Consider the following 20851-nt stretch of genomic DNA (forward strand, 5'->3'; position numbering starts at 1 on the left):
CTCCCAAAGCCTTTGCAAAAGGTTTCTGGGGAGGGCAGCCTTACTCCATCCACCATGGTAGGACATTTTACCACTCCAGACCAGTAACACATACTCGGGAATCATTGTAGAACAAAGCACTGCAGTGCATGTTCGCTGGCGTTCAAACAACATCCGTTCTTTATCTCTCTCTATTATCCTCAGGAGAGCGATATCATTCATGCTCACCTGGTTGAAATAGGGTGCTTTTCTTAAGGGGACATTCAGAGGTGCCTATTCCTGCTGGGCTGTTTGCCGATCGCTGAACAGAAATGTTCCCCCACCGCGTGGCTAACAGCGGGGGATGCAAAATGCGACCTTGTAACGAAAGCACACGTGCGATGTATGTAATGTTAACAGCAAGGTTTACCATGAAAGAGTGTACCCATTGTTCTATAAAATGCGTCTTTTCAAATACCACTGTCTTTTTTTTTTTCCTCCACCAGCTGCATGTGTTTCAAGGATCACAGGATCTTCTCCTTCCCAGAGGCTAGCGAAGATTAGAAGGCAAAAAAAATGCACTCGTGATGAAATGTTCTCTGAGTTCATGCTGTCCTCCCACCCTGACAGAGCACAGACAAATGCATGGAGGCAGACAATGTCAGAATGCAGGAAAGCACAAAATGACTGGGAGGAGAGGTGGCAGGCTGAAGAGAGGGCTGAAGCTGAAAGGTGGCGGCAGCGTGATGAGAGGAGGCAGGATTCAATGCTGAGGCTGCTGGAGGATCAAACTAATATGTTCCAGCGTATGGTTGAGCTGCAAGAAAGGCAGCAGGAGCACAGACCGCCACTACAGCCCCTGTGTAACCAACCGTCCTCCTCCCCAAGTTCCATAGCCTCCTCACCCAGACACCCAAGAACGCGGTGGGGGGGCCTCCGACCATCCAGCCACTCCACCCCACAGGACTGCCCAAGTAACAGAAGGCTGGCATTCAATAAGTTTTAAAGTGCTGTGTGACCTTGTCCTTCCCTCCTCCACCACCCCTCCTGGGCTACCTTGGTAATTATCCCCCTATTTGTGTGATGAATTAATAAAGAATGCATGAATGTGAAGCAACAATGACTTTATTGCCTCTGCAAGCGGTGATCGAAGGGAGGTGGGGAGGGTGGTTAGCTTACAGGGAAGTAGAGTGAACCAAGGGGCGGGGGGTTTCGTCAAGGAGAAACAAACAGAACTTTCACACCGTAGCCTGGCCAGTCATGAAACTAGTTTTCAAAGCTTCTCTGATGTGCACTGCACCCTCCTGTGTTCTTCTAACTGCCCTGGTGTCTGGCTGTGCGTAACCAGTAGCTAGGCGATTTGCCTCAACCTCCCACCCCCCCATAAACATCTCCCCCTTATTCTCACAGATATTGTGGAGTGCACAGCAAGCAGTAATAACAGTGGGAATATTGGTTTCACTGAGGTCTAACCGAGTCAGTAAACTGCACCAGCGTGCTTTTAAACGTCCAAATGCACATTCTACCACCATTCTGCACTTGCTCGCCTGTAGTTGAACAGCTCGACTACTCTCCAGGCTGCCTGTGCATGGCTTCATGAGCCATGGCATTAAGGGGTAGGCTGGGTCCCCAAGGATAACTATAGGCATTTCAACATCCCCAACGGTTATTTTCTGATCTTGGAAGAAAGTCCCTTCCTGCAGCTTTTGAAACAGACCAGATTTCCTGAAGATGCAAGCATCATGTACCTTTCCCAGCCATCCCACGTTAATGTTGGTGAAACATCTCTTGTGATCCACCAGTGCTTGCAGCACTATTGAAAAGTACCCCTTGCGGTTTATGTACTTGCCAGCTTGGTGCTCCGGTGCCAAGATAGGGATATGGGTTCCATCTATGATCCCACCACAGTTAGGGAATCCCATTGCAGCAAAACCATCCACTATGACCTGCACATTTCCCAGGGTAACTACCTTTGATATCAGCAGATCTTTGATTGCATTGGCTACTTGCATCACAGCAGTCCCCACATTAGATTTGCCCAATCCAAACTGATTCCCAACTGACCAGTAGCTGTCTGGCGTTGCAAGCTTCCACAGGGCTATTGCCACTCACTTCTCAACTGTGAGGGCTGCTCTCATTTTGGTATTCTTGTGCCTCAGGGCAGAGGAAAGCAAGTCACAAAGTTCCATGCAAGTGCCCTTACGCATGCGAAAGTTTCACAGCCACTGGGAATCGTCCCAGACCTGCAACACTATGTGGTCCCACCCATCTGTGCTTGTTTCCCAGGCCCAGAATCGGCGTTCCACCGCATGAGCCTGCCCCATTAGCACCATGATGCCCACATTGCCAGGGCACGTGCTTTGAGAGAAGTCTGTGTCCATGTCCTCATCACTCTCATCACCGCACTGACGTCACCTACTCGCCCGGTTTCGCTTTGCCTGCTGGATAATGCGTGTGGTGTTTAATTGCCAAAGTGATCTGAGCAGGCTCCATGCTTGCCGTGGTATGGCGTCTGCACAGAAAAAGGGCGCGGAACGATTGTCTGCTGTTGCCCTGACAGAGGGAGGGGTGACTGACAACATGGCTTACAGGGTTGTCTTACAGGGAATTAAAATCACAAAGGGAGTGGCTTTGCGAGAAACTGAATGACCGCCTCAAGGATAGAACTCAAAACCTCAAGGATAGAACTCAAAACTGGGTTTAGCAGGCCGTTGATTTCACAGAGGGAGGGAGGAGAAAATGAATACAAAACAAATCTGGTCTATTTCTTGTTTTGAGCTACTTCATCTATCTTTATACATCATGCTGGCAGAAGACGGTGCAGTATGACTGCTGGCCATCTTCTGCTGGTTGCAGATTAAAGGACAGTGCACTGCTGGTAGGACTCAATCGCCATGAGATGAAACAAGGGAAATGACCTGGCTGAGTCACTCCCACGTTTGCCCAGGCGCCCGGTTAAAAGAGCGCCCAGGACTAGGTCAGCGATGGCTACCAGTCATACTGCACTGTCTGCTGCCAAAAGGCAATAAACTGCTGCTGTGTAGCAATGCAGTACCACATCCGCCAGCACCCAGGAGACGTACGGTGACGGTTAGCTGAGTGGGCTCCATGCTTGCCGTGGTATGGCATGTGCACAGGTAACTCAAGAAATAAGGCGCAAAACGATTGTCTGCCCTTGCTTTTACGGAGGGAGGGAGGGAACAGGGGCCTGACGATACGTACCCAGAACCACCCGCAACAATGTTTTAGCCCCATCAGGCACTGGGATTTCTACCCAGAATTCAAACGGGCGGTGGAGACTGCAGGAACCGTGGGACAGCTACCCACAGTGCAAAGCTCCGGAAGTCAAGAGTTGCCTCGGGACTGTGGATACAGTCCGCTGACTACATGCACTTAGAGCATTTGTGTGGCGACACACACTCTACTGTATAAAAACGCTTTCTACAAACCGACTTCTATAAATTTGACCTAATTTCGTAGTGTAGACATACCCTAAAAACTCATGCGATTCCTCTCCTGGCTTTCCTTAATACATCTGTATTTTGTCACTGCTGTTTTCAAACTGCTGTGAGGCACCAGGGAGGCCCTGATGAGCACCACCATCATGGCAGTCATTAATAGGAACAGGATAACGCACATGTATTGACAGTCATGCAACTGGACAGATTTGGATGCTGTAGGAATATGACTACAAGAGGAAGAGGAAGTTGAATAGTTACTTCTGCAGGGCATTTATCTGGAGCAGTTTTACTCAGCGGAGTACTGCTTCTGGGTTCGGTCAACTTGCAGTGACTGGTGGGAGAGAGCAGTGATTAGAACAGGGATGACCAAGGACTACTTTCCCAGAAAGCAGCGCAGAACTCAACCTGGAGCTGCAGCAGCAGAACACCAACACGAGTTCCCCTCAGCATGGAGAATCACCGAGATGTAGGACTTGAAGGAACACGGTTAGGTCATCTAGTCCAGTCCCCTGCACTCAGGGAGAACTAAGTATCATCTAGACCTTCCTTGACAGATGTTTGTCTAACCTGCTCTGACAAACCTCCAATGATGGAGATTCCACAACCGCCCTAGGTAATTTGTTCCAGTGTTTAACTGCCCTTACAGTTAGGTAGTTTTTCCTAGCACCTAACTTAAATCTCCCTTGCTGTAACTTAATCCCATTACTTCTTGTCCTCTCCTCCGTGGATGAGGAGAACAATTTATCACCCTCTCTTTTATAACAACCTTTTACATACTTGAAGACTACCATCATGTATCCCCTGTACTGCCTCTATCACCCCCTCCCCAGTTTTCTCTTCTCCAGATGAAACCAACCCCTCCCCCCCCCTTTTTTTTTTTAAATCTTTCCTCGTAGGTCATGTTTACTAGACCTTTAATTAATTTTGTTGCTCTCCTCTGGGCTCTCTCCAATTCGTCTACATCTTTCCTGAAGCACGGTCCCCGAACTGGACACAGTAATCCAGCTGAGGCCTTATCAGTGCTAAGCAGAGTGAAAGAATTACGTTTTGTGTCTTGCTTACAACACTCCTGCTAATACATTCCCACCAACAATATTACATTGTTGGGGGGAATGTATTACATTGTTGACTCATGTATTACATTGTTGACAAACTAAATGAGCCAACAATGTAATACTGTTGGGGGAAAAAACAGCTCTGGAATTCAGCAGCAGCCTTGGAGCTTCCTGCAGCTGTAGGAGGTTGCCAGAGGTGGAGGTGGGTCTGATCTCCCCCCAGGCGCAGCCGTGCAGGGGAAGACCAAATCCTGTGCCTTCCCAGCCCAGCGGGACTAGCAGCTAGGAGCCCCTGGCTAGGGCAGCCAGGGGTTCCTAACAGTATTACATTGTTGACTCATTTAGTTTGTGATCCAATACAACTGCCAGATCTTTATCTGCAGTACTCCTTCGTAGGCAATTATTTCCTATTTTGTATTTGTGCAACTGATTATTCCCTCCTAAGTGTAGTAATTCACATCTGTCCTTACTAAATTTCATCCTAATTAATTCCAACCATTTCTCCACTTTGGCAAGATGACTGAACTCTAATCCTATTCTTCAAAGCGCTTGCAAACCCTCCCAGCTTCGTATCATCCACCGACTTTATACATGTACTGTCTATGCCATTATCCAAATCATTTATGAAGATACTGAATAGAATCAGACCCGGAGAGATTCCTGTGGGACCCTATTCAATACGCCCTTCCAGTTTGACTGTGAACCACTGATAACTACTCCAAGTACAGTTTTCCATCCAGTTGTGCATCCCAGTAGTAGGTTCATCTAGGCTAGAAGTGAGAGGCTATCACCATCTGGAAGCTTGCCACACTGATTGCTACGAGTCAGCAGCTAACCAGTTTGGTATTGGTAGATCAGTTGTCAGTGCTGATGTCATGGAAGTTTGTAATGCTATTCAGGGAGTGCAGCTATGCTGGGTCACAAAGTGTTGCAGTACAAGAGAGGTTATTGACAGTTTTCCATGGATAAGGGTCCTGAACTGTTTTGGAACTACTGATGGGACTCGTGTCCTTTCTTTGCCCTCCACACCAGGTCTGAGACTTTATGAACATGAAAGGGTATTTACCATGGTGCTGCAAGGCCTGGTTGATCACTGGGGAAGGTTCACAAATACTAGTGTGGTGTGATCTGGAAAGGTCCATGGTGCCAGGATCTTTAGAAACTCTGGCCTGTTTCTGAAGCAAGCAAGAGAGTTTTTGCTCCCCATACCACCCTGGACATTAATGGAGTTATTCTGGGAGACCAGCTTTCCCTCTGTTTTCCTGGCTTTTGAAGCCTTTTACTGGACACTTGGATAGGAGAAAAGACCTGTTTAATTATACCCCGGTTAGCTTCAGAATGATAGTGGAGTGTGCATTTGGAAGAAGGAAATGAAGGTGGAGGGTGCTTCATGACAAGGCTGGATGTTTGTCATCCATATGTATCTTGTGTAATAAGTACTATGATATTTTGCAAAACATCAGAGCAATGTGAGCACATGGCAGGTGGGTGAGAAGATGGGGTAAAGAAACTTTCTGAATTTTATGGACAGCCAGAGATGACATCTCTGAAAAATGACCCCAGCAGCCAACAAGACAGGGTCAGGGATGCATTGTACTCCTACTCTGAAGCCAATAGTTGTGAGTAATGAATGTACTGTAGTCAAGGAAATGACTGAAATGTGTTTGTGTATTTTTATTTGATTAGGAACGGATACCACTTGGGGAAATGTTATGTAATGTATAGGTGGAACTATACCTCAATGAAGTTTTGCAGCCAAGTTTAACAAAGATTTTTACTGTGTTAACCAAGTACGTAGTTAACCAAGAACTTAGTGAAAGGTTAAAACTAATGAAACTAAGGCATGGCCAAACTATGAAGTGTTCAAACTCCTGTATGCGATGTGCTCAAAAGTGTTCTCCATCTCCAATATAATTGACTGTTGTGGGAAAGGTCTGTAATTAGGATGATGGAAATGATGGTCCCAGTATGGTGCATTCTCCATAGTTTGCAGGCTATTTTAAGGTTGGCATGCAATGCAGGATCTTCATAACAAAACCGACTCTATCACAGCTGTTTGTACTGTCTGCATTATGTCCATCTACAGGGCTATGCGCTCACTTACAAACCTTTGAGAGTTATCCAGGAAACCATCCCTCCACACTTCTGCCTTAGCAGTCCTCTCTTGGGATGCAGTCACATATTCCTTGAACATGTCCTTCATTTTCTTCAGGGAGTTCTGCTATAGTGCCTTAGCTTTGACTTGGCCAGCACCCCTTCACCTTCATTTGCTCTTGCAGGTTTATACATTCTGGTGACTCTTCTCTAGATGGGGCTAGACACACAGCTCTCCAGAGAGGGCAAACAAGTCCAGAATCTCTAAAAAGAGATCCATGTGGAAGCCCGGAGCACCCTGGCTGCTATAATGGGTACATTACTCTCGGCCTGGGAACTCACTACCACTACCTGATACAGCATTTAAACGAGAAGTGAAATCCAATCAAGATGACCCAGAGCAGTAGAGGGCACAAAGGTACGAAGACAGGCCAATCCAGGAGTGAATAAATGCAGTGTGGGATACTAGTTGGAGGACTGTCAGAAGTGAAGTACTTAATTAGTCTGTGCAAACTTTAAAGTGAACAAACCCACTGGGAAGTGGACTTACTCCTGTTCCAGGGAGGATGACTTACTGCAATTTAAGATGCCAAATAATTTAATTTTAAAAAAGTTCACATCTAGACACAAGGCTAGGTGAACAAACTGAAGTTAATGCAACATAGCCTCCTGTAGACAAGCACCCTACTTTTTAGATTTTCAGATCTGTATGCTTGTTAATCAAGCTCTACTGAACTAGTACAGTGATCTGATCTGACACAAAGAGCATAACAGAAATTGTTCTAACCAATTACATTGTCACATAATTGGAAAAATCAGGTTTCATGACTGATTTAAAAAAAAAAAGTTTTTAGAGCAAAAATTTCAAATTTGGGTGTTTAAAGTTCAGCACCTAGATCCATTCTCAGACACAACTGTCAACAAAATCTAGACCATGCTAAAAATTAGTTAAAAAGATTTCACATTCTACTTGCCGCGGAGTTCCCCTGCCAAATTTTGAGGTTTTTAAATCAAACTTCCCTGTTTTAAAAGTGTTTTCCGTTTTTGCTGTTTGAAAAACCCCATATAAACAAAACAGGAAATCAAACTGATCACACTACAGGACAACCACATCAAAGAAGTTAACAAGCTTCTATATAAAGCTTCGTTTGTTAGTGAACAGATGTACCTATATGTGGAGAACAGGAGAGAGTCATTTTTATTAATATTATGTGTACCTCAGTTTACCTACTTGATACTGTTAAGACTGGCTAAAGGGAATTAAATCAAAAGGGTCTGATACAAAGAGCAAGGAGGAAACCAAACAATGGTTGGACATAAGATACCTCTGGGTAAAGAACTTGAAGGGAATTAAGGGAACAATGCATGGGCCACTAATTGGGAAGATGCTTCTTCCAGGCATCAGTCCAAGTAACACAGCTAATGTGACAAGGCTGAGGGCTGGAGATCAAAATGATACTACACAATTAAAACTTTTCTTCTAGAGAAGGAGGTGTGTTCAGTTGTCACAGTCTGATTGTTATGTACCTTTGGGTGAATAAATATATCTGGTTTGTAAAAGTTGTTTGGATTCATTTTAATTAGTTCACGGTCACAAAATTTTAGAAGGAAATTCTTTGCAACAAATACAGTTGGGCCTGTCGGGAAATGGGGGCTGCAACCCACAGATCTAATTGTGGTTGAACCATGGGGTTCTACCCTTGAAAGAGGTGAAATAAGTGAAGCCTGCCATTTAAGGGGTATGCTTGTAAGGGTATGAAAGGGGGTTCACCCAGTACTCATGGCACTGTATTTATTTCTTCCTTCATTCCTTTCGACTAGCTATATGTACACAGATCTGTTACTGGACATGTCTCCAGGCTGACTACAAGCCATTTTGATCACACTATCACTTGTCAACCAGATTATTACAAGGATAATAGATTTAAGTTTTATGAAGCATCTTACAGGAAAAATCTGTTGCAACTGCCAAAACAGAAAACCCCAAAAACAATTATTGAACCATCAAAGAGAGATTTAGAAATCTGCCTACTGGATGTGTAGTCCAGTGACTCCAATTAAAAAAAAAAAAGGTACTATACATGAAATAGTTTGTTTTGTAAATCCACAAAGGGATCGTTACAGGATGTCATAACTTGTTCTATATTTGAATAAAAAAAACACAAAAGTAAATGAACCCATTTTATATTACTTTTCTCATGTAGCTAACTAGTGAAGAATGCACACAATACAACAGCTCGAGCATATTAATTCACTGCAACAATACAGAAAGATGCCCGATTATTTTGACCATACCTGAATCATGTCCAATCCCAATTATATGGACACACATCTCAGCTCCTAATATAGACATAGTTCTGATAGTTCCCCAAACACCTTGCATTCACATTGCTTTGTGTAACTGAATATTGTGTTGTACAGGATACAGTAGATCTGCATAAGTTATTGCTGAAGAGGTAGGACATATTTTATAAGGAATTAGTCATTTTACACACATTTTATTTGTGTTCCACTTATTTCAGAGATCATTCTAAATGGGGCAAGATGGGGAAAAAAAAAACACACTGGAAACCAGCAGATGATGTAATTAACACAAGCTACTTTGGGATTTACCATGACTGACTTTCTTTGCCATCAGTGGCTATATCGTGGTCGTGCAGTCTATACTAGCACGCCCACCATTGCTACTGCTGGCAGGGCTGCACAACTGGCAACAACTCTTGGAAATATAAAGAAAAGTCAAAATTCTCCGCAGGTATAACTCCACTTCCTGCAGCGGAGAAGCCTAGGGTTGACAAAAGCTTAATGTAGCAACTGGTGTGTTTAATACTTTTGCAAAGGTGATAGATAAAAAGAGACATAGAAAACAAAGCAAGCCATGTGAAAGCAAATGCTGCTCTAATCTAGCACTTGTCACTCCTTCTAAAAATGTTTTATATTTTATATTATTTGACTTCAATGAGAATTGGCTCAGGGCCTAACAGAAAATGGAGATTTAAATTTTATTTTTCAAATGACTTGTCCAACCACAAAATTTGTTTGCAGAAATCCCCCCCCCGCCCCCATATACAATTAACTGTATGCCTCTTGAAATACAACCTGGGGCATACAGTTCATTGTATGTTTACAACCAGGGTGGATCTGATTTAAATCAAATTGATTTAAATCATGACTTAAATCACTAGTCAGGAAGACTCAACTTAATCATGGATTTCTACATAAAAGTACATTCTTGTTCGTTGTTATAACCTTAATACATATTCTTCATGTAGTGGGGCATTTGCCCCACTTTGGCAGACAAAGGGTAAATAGCAGCCCTTGGAGCGGCTGCACAGAACCCGGCCAATCATAGAAGGCTTAGAAGAAGCCAATCAGGGCCAGGCTGAGCCCCATATAAAGGCTACAAAGCAGAGGAGAGAGGAATCTCTCCCTGACAAGCAAGGAAAGACCACAGGCTCCCAGGGATAGCACCTTAGATAGAGCAGCGCTGGGCAGGCTCAGGGGAATGGAGGGAAAGCTCCAGCCTGATACCTGCCAGGCTGAGGCCCCTGAAAGAAAGGGCTGAGAAGGTGCAAGGGCCAAAGGGGAAGTGGCCCAGGGAGCATGAGCAGTAGAGGGGAGAGAAAGAGGGCAGGACATGGCTGCTGCCAGAGGGGACCCAGACTAGTGGGCGGGCCTGGGTCCCCCCTTCCATGCACCTGGCTGTGGAGGAGCCTGACCCGACACAGATTGTGGCTTGCCCTGAGGAAAGGGACTTTAGGGCTGCAGTCTGTCACAAGGGCAGGTGCAGACTGAGGACTGCGGATACCCCTGGAAGGGGAGAAAACCGAGTGGGGCACAGCCGAAGGGCTCTGTCCAGAAGAGAATGCCGCAAGCCAGGGAGCAATGCGGGTCCCAGACAGCACTGCAGAGCAGAGCAAAGCAATGGGCGGGACACCACCTGCAGAGGGCGCTCCACAGCTGGACAGAGCTAATTCCAGGAGCAATGAGCAGGAGGTGCCGTGGTGGTGAGTTAGCGACCCGTTACACTTCACACCTCAGAGATAGATGTAGGTTTCATTTTTAGAAGGTACACACTATACATTTGTAAAGTTATTTATTTTGAAAACTTTTCAGATTAGTTTTACAGCTATATCAGAAAATGAATGATTGCTTGGTTATTTCATTTACCAAAGGTAATTGAAGCAGATATTTATGAAGTCATTGGGAGATTAACTATCTCCAGTTCAACAAGTTAATCATTCATATTTGGAGGATTTTCTTGCCATGCTGTATTAGGAGGAGATCACCACCAGACAGACATTTAAATTGTTTTATTTAACTAAAAACCAACAACATTATGTATTCTGGATTTTTTTCTTCAACAGCAAACATAATATTTTAACAAAACAAGCATATGAATTTTTGAATTTAGTTAAACATTCAAGTTGTTTAAAATCAGGTTTGCTTTTGTTACAATTGTTTTTAAACTAAAAAATAGTTAATGAAATATTTTAAAAACCAAAAATTAAATAGACTGTCAGCCAGGTCAACATGAGAAACTTAAAATATTGGCTTCTGCACCTAACTCAGTCGTCTTCACCTTTGTTTTCCTGTTTGCTCGTAATCTGGAAAAGAAAAACAAGCTTTCCTGCTTTTTCAGGTCCCAAACAATCTCTCAATTTGGAATGAATTAGTCCAAAGGAAGAAAATATTCTTTCTATGCTGGCAGAAGAAGCTACTGCTGTTAAAAGTGAGATCATCACTTCAACAGTCTCTGAATCCAAGTGCTTAAGTGACTTCCACCAGTTCACTGGTGTGGCTTTCTTTAAAACTTCATCAGCAAACATATTTCTTGAATGGTTCACCTTTAGCTCTTAATTTTATTGTAGTTGGCATTATAGAAGGATGATTGCTGGATGTCCATGTCATAGCCAACTCCTCTTCTTCAGCAGTTAAGGCATATTTCTCTTTATACGATCTCACTCAGTTTCTTCCAAATTTCAACAGCATCAGCAATAAAACAGCTATTTCCCTGCATTTTGTTCAAGGCTTTAGTAATGGGCTTCAAGGTACTCGGCATGTGTTCAGCATTTCTCTTAAGCTCAATGTTGAGAACTTTGGCTGTGACAGTGCCAGCTATTTTTTCACGTTTTTGTTCACAAACTGTCATCAGATTAGGCCAGCTCTTGATCTAGTGCTCAAAACAGTCCACTACTAAGTTACATCACATTTCTTGTGGGAGAGTTAGCTTGGTTCTTCCCACTTTTTTCAGAGCAGCTACTACAAAGTGGTCATTATGGAAGTATTTTGCAATTTCAACATTTGCCTTTATTTCTGGAACACTGAAGTCTTTGGCTAGGAGGTGCATCAAATGAGCACTGCAGCCGTATGTTGTTAGCTTGGGACTCTCTTCTAAATAATTTCTTCTCATCTTGGATACATTTGCAGCCTTGTCTGTGACCAAGCTGCGTACTAGACATTTGAATTTTTTCCCCACAGTTATAGCTTTTACTGCTACTTCGTGTAAGTATTCTGCTGTGTGTGTATTTCCTGATGTATCAATTGTTTCTGTAAGGAAGACACTCCTTCTGTTGTCACACAAGCACATACAAGAGGATCACTGTGGACATTGCTCTACCCATCAAGACTCAGGTTAACAATTTTACCCTATAGACCTTTTGCACACTGCTCAATTTCTCTTTCATACACTTTATCTAGCAATTTGCCTGCGACATCTGCTCTGTTGGGTGGACTGAATCCTGGTCTTAATGACTGAACCATGATAATGAAGTGTGGGTTCTCAATCATGCGGAAAGGAGAGTTTGTTGTATAAAAACAAACCAACCAAACAATTTTTCCATCAATTACCTCTTTTTGTAATCTGCTGGTTCTTAACACAAACACTAAGGTTGTTTCTGGATGATGGAGGTTTTTTTGTGTTTTTTTTTTCCTTTTTGCTACAGGTGATATACTGTGGCTATGTGACATACATGGTGTGACTGAAACACTATCATTGGTAGATAACGCTGAAACTACAGAAAATGATGGTGATCTTGAACGTGGATAGTCTTCAGAATCCTGTATGTTGAGGACCGATTCTCCTAAACCAAGTAAGTCAATGCAGTTATTTAATTATTACTACCATTACTGCTCATTTAGTATTACTCACTGCATTCACTGACACTTGGTACTACTTTAAAGGTGAAATTGTAAAAGGAAGATCTGCCTATTTCAGCTCTTTATTTTTTCTTTATCACAACTGCATCTAAATTGATAGTACCATAGAGTAACAACTGCATTTTCTGCTCTACCATGAGAATTCAAGAATAATCCAGAAGGAAGACAGGCAGTCCTTAAGAAAGAAGTATAAAATAAAGTTTACCAACCTGAAGAGTTAGTCATCTTCCTTTCATCATCTTCAACACAGTTTCCTCCAAAGAAGGAACATCTCATGATGTTGTTTCATTCAGGAAACCAGGCCTTGCATTTCTTTGTTGCACTGTTTGCATTTTGCACGCATGCCTGTCTTACCCACAGGTAGAGGAACTTCATTAAAATATTTCCAAACTGGGTCTCTTTTACTGCCTGCTGCTGTTATAGGTTTTCCCTTCTAATGAGAGAATGGTATGGCAGATCTCAAACCAATGAAGGCTACATTCAGAAAGACCTCAAGACTTCTGGAATATGCTGCTCAAACAGTTTCACTTTTGTTTCTACTGCCTGTCCCTCCCTTCTCACATTTATCTCCAGACTTCTTCTCCTTGTTGAGAACTATTCCGCCCGCAACAATCTTCTATTCATTGAACTTTTTGAAACTTTGCTCTTTTAGAGAGAGGTAAGGGATTGACTGTGAACACAAACTTGCAGAGGGACAATAGGGTTGAGGTCTTATTTCTCACCTCTATATATAAAACTTTTCTTAAACATTGCATGAATATATTGTCTCAGACTATAGAATTAGAATGTATTATCCCTATTCCATGATGATATAAATGTATCTTAATTAAAACTCTTTTTATCAAAAAAAATCAGATTAAAAAAAATTTTTTTTTTAAAATCACGGATTTTTTTTATCCACCCTGTTTACAACTGTATAAATCTTTACAGTATAGGCAGTCCAGTGACTTAGCTATAGCAGCGTAGCTATACTGCTGTAGCACTGTAGCATGGACACTTCCTATAATGACAGAAGAGCTTTTTCCATCAGTGTAGGAACTACACATCTCCAAGAAAAGGTAGCAAGGTTGACAGAAACATTCTTCCATCAACCTAGCTGCATCTATACCAGAGAGGTCAGCACAACTACAGCACTCAGGGCTGTAAATTTTTTATACCACCGAGTGCCATAGCTGCGTTGACCCAATTTATGTGTAGACCACACTTAAGATGCCCCTCATTGAGTGAAGGCAGAGCAGGAATTCAGCAAGCTGGGGAGAAACCATCCATTTATTCCTCTAATTAATGGTGATTTTGCAAAGAAAGAAGAAGGCCAGCTTTCTTGTCCTGTCTCATGTCATTACATGCATACGAGATATTAAAGTAAAGCCAACATTTTCAAACTCAAGTGCCTGAAGTTAGGTACTATGATTTTCAGAGTTGCTGAGGGCCTTCACTTTCCAGTGAGGTCTGATTTAAATTACTCTGACAGCAGCACCACACTGACAGCAGTGACATGCCAATAGTAGTTTATTACAGCTATTTATTTTTTTGAATCTCTATTAAAAAAAACCTCATGCCATTAGTTACACAGGACAAAACAAGAGTACTCACGCTGTGAATAAAGCAGTATCTGGAATTCCAGAAGAGCACAAGTAAAGAGCTGAACCACATTTTCCACTCCAAGTAATTCAAAAACTTCTTTAACTGGGAAGTCAAATAATGGCAGTTCACTGGTGCTTGGTCTCTGGCAGATAATTGGTCCATAAACACCTGAAAATTTTAAGGATCTCCCTGCTGGAGGAAGAGGAACCTCATAGAGAATATTGTAGATGTAACTTTCCAAAGGTAACGGTGGCGGTTGAGGAGAAGTTACAGCTTGGTGAAGTTGCTCAAGTACTTTCTTACAAGCCTTCATGAAAGACATTGGGGTAATAAGACAAATGCACTTAGAGACATACAGTGTGTCTCTGCTAATATCATAGGAGTTAAAACGCTGTAGCTTTGATACAGAAGTTACATTACAGTCTTCTATGCTGCTACAGCTATCTTTGTCATTTGTGGGTGGAATATGCAGAATGTCATATTCAGCATTGTGCATATGATATAATGTCTGCATTGCACTACAGATTTGCTTGCTCGTAACTTCCTCATAAAATGTGAGAGAAAACCCAAATGTCCGTGAGCCATCTTCACGGGTGATTATAAACGAATGGAACTGAGGGTCTCTGGAATCAGATTGGGTCTTGAAAGCAAGCCCTTTAGGCATACACAACTATAAAAGAAAACAAAAAAAAGTGGGAAAAGTTAAATAAATACTAAATTACATTTTGCTTGTTCTTTCAAATTTTTTGGCAATAACAGACAGCATTTGAGAAAGCTGAGGACTGACATTATATTTCATTTCTCTCTAAATAGATTTTGTAAGACATTACATTAGATAGTGTCTTAAACACAAACACATTAAAACTAAGAGTTATTACACAGAACAAAGGCATGCGCCATAAGGCCCACATCTGATTTCCACTGAAGTTCACAGGAAATTTTATCATTGGCTTCATATGAACAGAATTACATCCTACAAAAATAGTGGAAGAAAAAATGTTTTGATCATGATTTTGGTTTTAAAAGAAGAACATATGTTTTATTTAAAGCACAGTAAAATACAAGGTGAGGTAAGAAGTTAAATTCCATTCCCTGAAAAAGAAAAATAGATGTAGATGGAACAACTAATCATTAACCACAAACGACTAATTTTCCCTCACTTCTACTCCAACAGTATACTCTCTGGCATACTGCAGAATAAGGGTAAAAAAAAAATGATTCATCATGAGTTCTGCCTCAGCACAGGGTGATGAACTAGCTGACCTCGAGGTCACTTCTGGCCCTAAAATTGCATGATAATATGAAAATCAGTTATTTTAGGGGAAAAGGCCTTCTTTTTATATTCTCCAAGTATAAAATCAAATGGGAATTGTTTCATTTAAACTAATCTACAAAACTTAGAGCAACTTGTCAATCAGTATTTAAGATTTTGTACTACAGCTTTTTATTTTGCCATTATCAAAAGATAATTTCTTGAAAGAATCCAGCTGGGCAATTCTAGTAAAGAGGGCACTAGTCTTAAAAACCCAACAAAAACAAAAAGCACTTTATGTCATACTGACCATTCCCACTGCATCCTGGTCAAAAGGATTCCATTCTACAGTCTCAGGATAACGAGCAAGAACTTTGGACTTAAATGTGCGTCTTAATGGAGTCTGTTCAAAATTTTCCCCTGAAAAAGTGAAAGAAAACATCAAGTCAATCATTTCATTCTCTTTCACGTAAGGCCAGAAAGCAAAATGTCAGTAGGCAAACGTGAAGGTAAGTGGATTAAGTACAGACATTCCCTTCAACAGAAACAGAAAATGCAAGATAGCATGTAATTAGACTGAAAAGTATTAGCACTGGTAACATTTATACACAATTATTTATCTGTGCTTTTCTTGAAACGTGAATGTGCTAGAGGCAGTCTACAGTTACTGTTTTGTCTTTATTTTTTTAGCAGCAACTGTAGAAGCTGCATTTGGGTTATTTCAAATTCCGTTTGGAGCACAGCAATAGAATACATTGCAGAACATAATCTGAATTGTATTACCCATGAAAAGCACAAATAGACAAGAGATGCAAAGATGAAGCGAAAAGCTTAAGACAGAGCTTGAGACAGACACACAAGTGACATCACTTAAAAATCTCCTCAAATTTTCTTCTTGGAGACTGACAGTCTGGAAATCCACCCCCTACTTAAAAAAAAAAAAGTCAGCTGTGAAGAGAGAATCTAGGAAGTTAAGAGGTCAAAAGGCACAAAAGATATTGAAAGAGCTAGAAAGTTTGTGCTGTTTTTCTTTTCTTTTTCCTTTTACCTTCTATTGCACTTGCAATGAAACAGCCGGCACCATCTCGGGTTTTAGAGGCCTGTATATACTGGCATAGTGCTATATAACAAATAAAAACAACACTGCATTACAATTTAATAATGTGAACTATTCAGTAATTACACAGCTAGAAGTGACCAATGCACAATATTTCATACAAAATTAGCCGGTACAATAGATTTGATTCCATATTTTCCTAACACATACTTCTTAAGCATATTAATAGCTATAAAAATGGAGCATTAATAAGCCATCAGAAATATCAATAAATACACTTCAGAGGACAGGAATTTTTGCACAAGTTTTCCTTGGCCAAGACATCACTGCAATGGTAATTAACTACATGTTAAACTAATGCCTTCTTTAAAAGCCATATTCTAAAATTCCCATAGAGATGATGAAATTCACCCCATGCAAGGGCCCAGCCCAAGGCCTATGCACTAGTTAAGACCTACGTAAACCCTCAAAATAGGGTTTAAGTGAGATTTAAGTGGAGCATGGACATGGTGCTGACTTCCCCCATTGAGTAATGGGAGGCCTAAGTGACCCATAAAGCCTCATTTGGAGCCTCTGTGCTGGGATGAATTTAATTTCCGGAGTATAAAATTCAACCATCATGGGTCTTGCTGCTGTAGCTCACTTCACCACCTGCAATTTTTAATTCTTGGTTTTTGGGTTTTTGTTTTTTTTTTTTTTAAAAGGCAAACAAAATTTGCCTCCCAAAATAATCTTTGCCTTCTTACTAGAATGTGGTTAGCAAGCATGCAGTTGGTAACAGCTGCTGTAACAATTGGGCAGAATTACAGAAATCACACGCTTTAAATAAATCTAGAGACTTTAGCAACACCTGCAAAAGGAAAACAAGCAAGCAAAAAAAAACCCACCACATTTCAACTTATCTTGTACATAATAATTAAGCAGCAAAGGAAGTTGATTTGGAATTTGTTGGGTTTGTTCTGTTCTTCTACAGTAATATTTAAAATTACACTTCTGTATTGACTGAAACAGCTTAAAATCTTTGTGCTGCACAACATTAGGTTCTGCAAAATGCCCCCACATTCCCAAATATAGCTTTCTGAGGGGACACAGCAGCAAACTCTACCAACTCTTTTAATGGGGTTCTTAAAGTGAAAATCCCTAACAAGGGCTCCAATTCAGGAAATCACTTAAGCACATACTTCAAAGTTAATTATCTTTAAATGCTGTACTGAACAGTGACTTTTTCCTGAATCAGAACCTAACAGAGGCCATGCTGGATCTGAAATATTTAATCCCCCATATTTAAAAAAGAGCCCCCAATTTTCACTTTCATGAGTTTAGTTTGCACATCCACCTTTTTTTTTTAAATGTATCTGATTGCCATGCAGCCTTTTTCAGCTGCTTTTGTAATTATGTACATCTTTATATGGTACTGAAGCTATATCTAGTTACTGTGCAAGAGCCTATTTGGGAAAATTTGAAATCTATTAATAGGAACATTTGGGTAATTAAAAAAAAAAGGACCCACATATAACTCCTCTAAAATGTAACTAACGAGATCATTTGGAGGGTCAGAGTCAACGAAAAGGACTATTTTGTAACAATGACATTTATGGAACAGTTTAAAATGAAATAATCAAACGAAAAGTGAACCCAACAGCCTAGACCAGTAGTTTTCAAACTGTGGGTCATGACCCAGTAATGGATCAAGGAATGGAAAGCACTGGGTCACGATGGCTCTGGTCAGCACCACCAACTGGGCCATTAAAAGTCCCATCGGCAGTGCTGCCTGGCTAAGGCAGGCTAGTTCTTATCTGTTCTGACACTATGCTGTGCCCTGGCAGCGGCCAGTCCAGCTCCGGGGGGGAGGGGCCCACGGGGCGCCGCATACTGCCCCCACCCCAAGCACCAGTTCTACACTCCCACTGGCTGGTTCCCAATGGGAGCTGGGGGAGCAGTGCCTGTGGGCGAGAGCCGTGTGGAGCCACTTGCACACCTCTGCCTGGGAGTTGGACCTGCTGCTGGCTACTTCCGGGGTGCCATGCGATCTGCAGTGCCAGGACAGGCAGGAAGCCTGCCTCTGTGCCTGGGCTGCACCACTGACCAGGAGCTGCCGGAGGTAAGCCCTTACCCCAGCCCTATGCTCCAGCCCTGAGCACCCCCCTCAAGCCCAGAGCCCCTTCCTGCACCCCAAACCCCTAATCCCCAGCCCGACCCCAGAGCCTGCACCCCCAGCCCTGACTCCCTCCTGCTCTCCAACCCTCTGCCCCAGCCCTGAGCCCCCCCCGAACCCAGAGCCCCCTCTTGCACACCAAACCCCTCATCCCCAGCCTCACCACAGAGCCTGCATCCCCAGCCCAGAGCCTTGACCCTCCCCGCCCCCACACTCCAACCCTCTGCCCCAGCCCTGAGCCCCTCCCACACTCCAAACCTCTCATCCCCAGCTCCGTTGGGCCGCGGGCAACAACAATTTTCTTCAACTGGGTAGTCAGAAAAAAAGTTTGAAAACACTGTCCTAGATACATGCTACCACTCTGTCAAAAATAGGCAAAGAAAAATACATGACATTCCATCCATCCACCCCAGATCTCTCAACTTTCACACAGACTCCAAGGAAAAACCCCAGAGACCTCTGTAGTACAGGCTTTTAAAAACAAGTCAGGAGATTGTGAGGAAATGATCTGGAGGATGGTGTGGATTGCACTCTCAGCAAATTTGCGGATGATACTAAACTGGGAGGAGTGGTAGATACGCTGGAGGGGAGGGATAGGATACAGAAGGACCTAGACAAATTGGAAGATTGGGCCAAAAGAAATCTAATGAGGTTCAATAAGGATAAGTGCAGGGTCCTGCACTTAGGATGGAAGAATCCAATGCACCGCTACAGACTAGGGACCGAATGGCTCGGCAGCAGTTCTGCGGAAAAGGACCTAGGGGTGACAGTGGACGAGAAGCTGGATATGAGTCAGCAGTGTGCCCTTGTTGCCAAGAAGGCCAATGGCATTTTGGGATGTATAAGTAGGGGCATAGCGAGCAGATCGAGGGACGTGATCGTTCCCCTCTATTCGACACTGGTGAGGCCTCATCTGGAGTACTGTGTCCAGTTTTGGGCCCCACACTACAAGAAGGATGTGGATAAATTGGAAAGAGTACAGCGAAGGGCAACAAAAATGATTGGGGGTCTAGAGCACATGACTTACGAGGAGAGGCTGAGGGAGCTGGGATTGTTTAGTCTGCAGAAGAGAAGAATGAGGGGGGATTTGATAGCTGCTTTCAACTACCTGAAAGGGGGTTTCAAAGAGGATGGCTCTAGACTGTTCTCAATGGTAGCAGATGACAGAACGAGGAGTAATGGTCTCAAGTTGCAATGGGGGAGGTTTAGATTGGATATTAGGAAAAACTTTTTCACTAAGAGGGTGGTGAAACACTGGAATGCGTTACCTAGGGAGGTGGTAGAATCTCCTTCCTTAGAGGTTTTTAAGGTCAGGCTTGACAAAGCCCTGGCTAGGATGATTTAACTGGGACTTGGTCCTGCTTTGAGCAGGGGGTTGGACTAGATGACCTTCTGGGGTCCCTTCCAACCCTGATATTCTATGATTCTATGATTTAAAACACCTACTGTTTTCTATACTATGTCGGTCTAGAATGATATAATGTCAGCTTTAATCAATTCAGAAAAAGATGGACATTTACTAAGTTAGTTTGTAGTTTTTCTTCCATGGTATTTCAGACAGAACACTTGCATGACAACTTCTCTCCTACACTTTGTGGTAGGTGGTTTCAAACACCAGGTTCCCAAAAACACAATTATCAGCAGACATTTAAAAGAAAATAAAACACAAATATTCCGTGGGTTAGGAACCTTCTTCTAACAAGATGTTTCATTATGATGATCAATTTCAAAGTAAATGTTTGCTGAGACCATTTTACCTCTGCAATTAAGAGTAACATTGTGATATCACTGAAGAGAAGCTGTCTGAAATATATTTAAGAACCTGCAGCAAGAAAAGAAAGTGTGGCTCTGCAGTATAGGTGAAATCAGAAGTTGTTATAGCTGTGTCTACAAGTTAAAATCTTTTAAAATGACATTGTCAAAGTTAGGCCAAAAATACTGACTTGACCCCTGGAAGTCAACAGTTTTTGTTTTTTTCCCTTTTAACTCAATCCCTTTTAAGTCAATCCATGGCCCAGGTGGAAATACAAAACAAAACTCACATGCCATCCTGTAAAGTTAGCAGAAATCTAACTA

At 42.4% G+C, this 20851-nt stretch overlaps 1 protein-coding gene and 1 long non-coding RNA gene across 5 annotated transcripts in view; both read right to left on the reverse strand.

Moving 5' to 3' along the window:
- The window catches only part of DENND5A (DENN domain containing 5A), a 112939-nt gene that overhangs the window by 61074 nt on the left and 31014 nt on the right, over window positions 1-20851 (reverse strand). For 2 of the 4 annotated variants that reach the window (XM_038404477.2, XM_038404478.2), the window contains exons 2-4: window positions 16612-16683; window positions 15874-15983; window positions 14321-14981 (exon numbers count right to left, since the gene is read on the reverse strand). In XM_038404477.2, the coding sequence (XP_038260405.1) occupies window positions 14321-14981; window positions 15874-15983; window positions 16612-16683 (843 nt within the window). The remainder of the gene's footprint in view (window positions 1-14320; window positions 14982-15873; window positions 15984-16611; window positions 16684-20851) is intronic. The other 2 variants (XM_043517422.1, XM_043517423.1) reach the window with 1 other exon arrangement.
- Window positions 6253-7658, reverse strand: LOC122460804. Its single transcript, XR_006282315.1, has 2 exons — window positions 6795-7658; window positions 6253-6746 (listed from the first exon to the last, which is right to left on the reverse strand). It is a non-coding gene; the product is annotated as an uncharacterized LOC122460804 (long non-coding RNA).

This window comes from Dermochelys coriacea, chromosome 6, assembly GCF_009764565.3.
Source record: "Dermochelys coriacea isolate rDerCor1 chromosome 6, rDerCor1.pri.v4, whole genome shotgun sequence".
NCBI classification, from domain to species: domain Eukaryota; kingdom Metazoa; phylum Chordata; order Testudines; family Dermochelyidae; genus Dermochelys; species Dermochelys coriacea.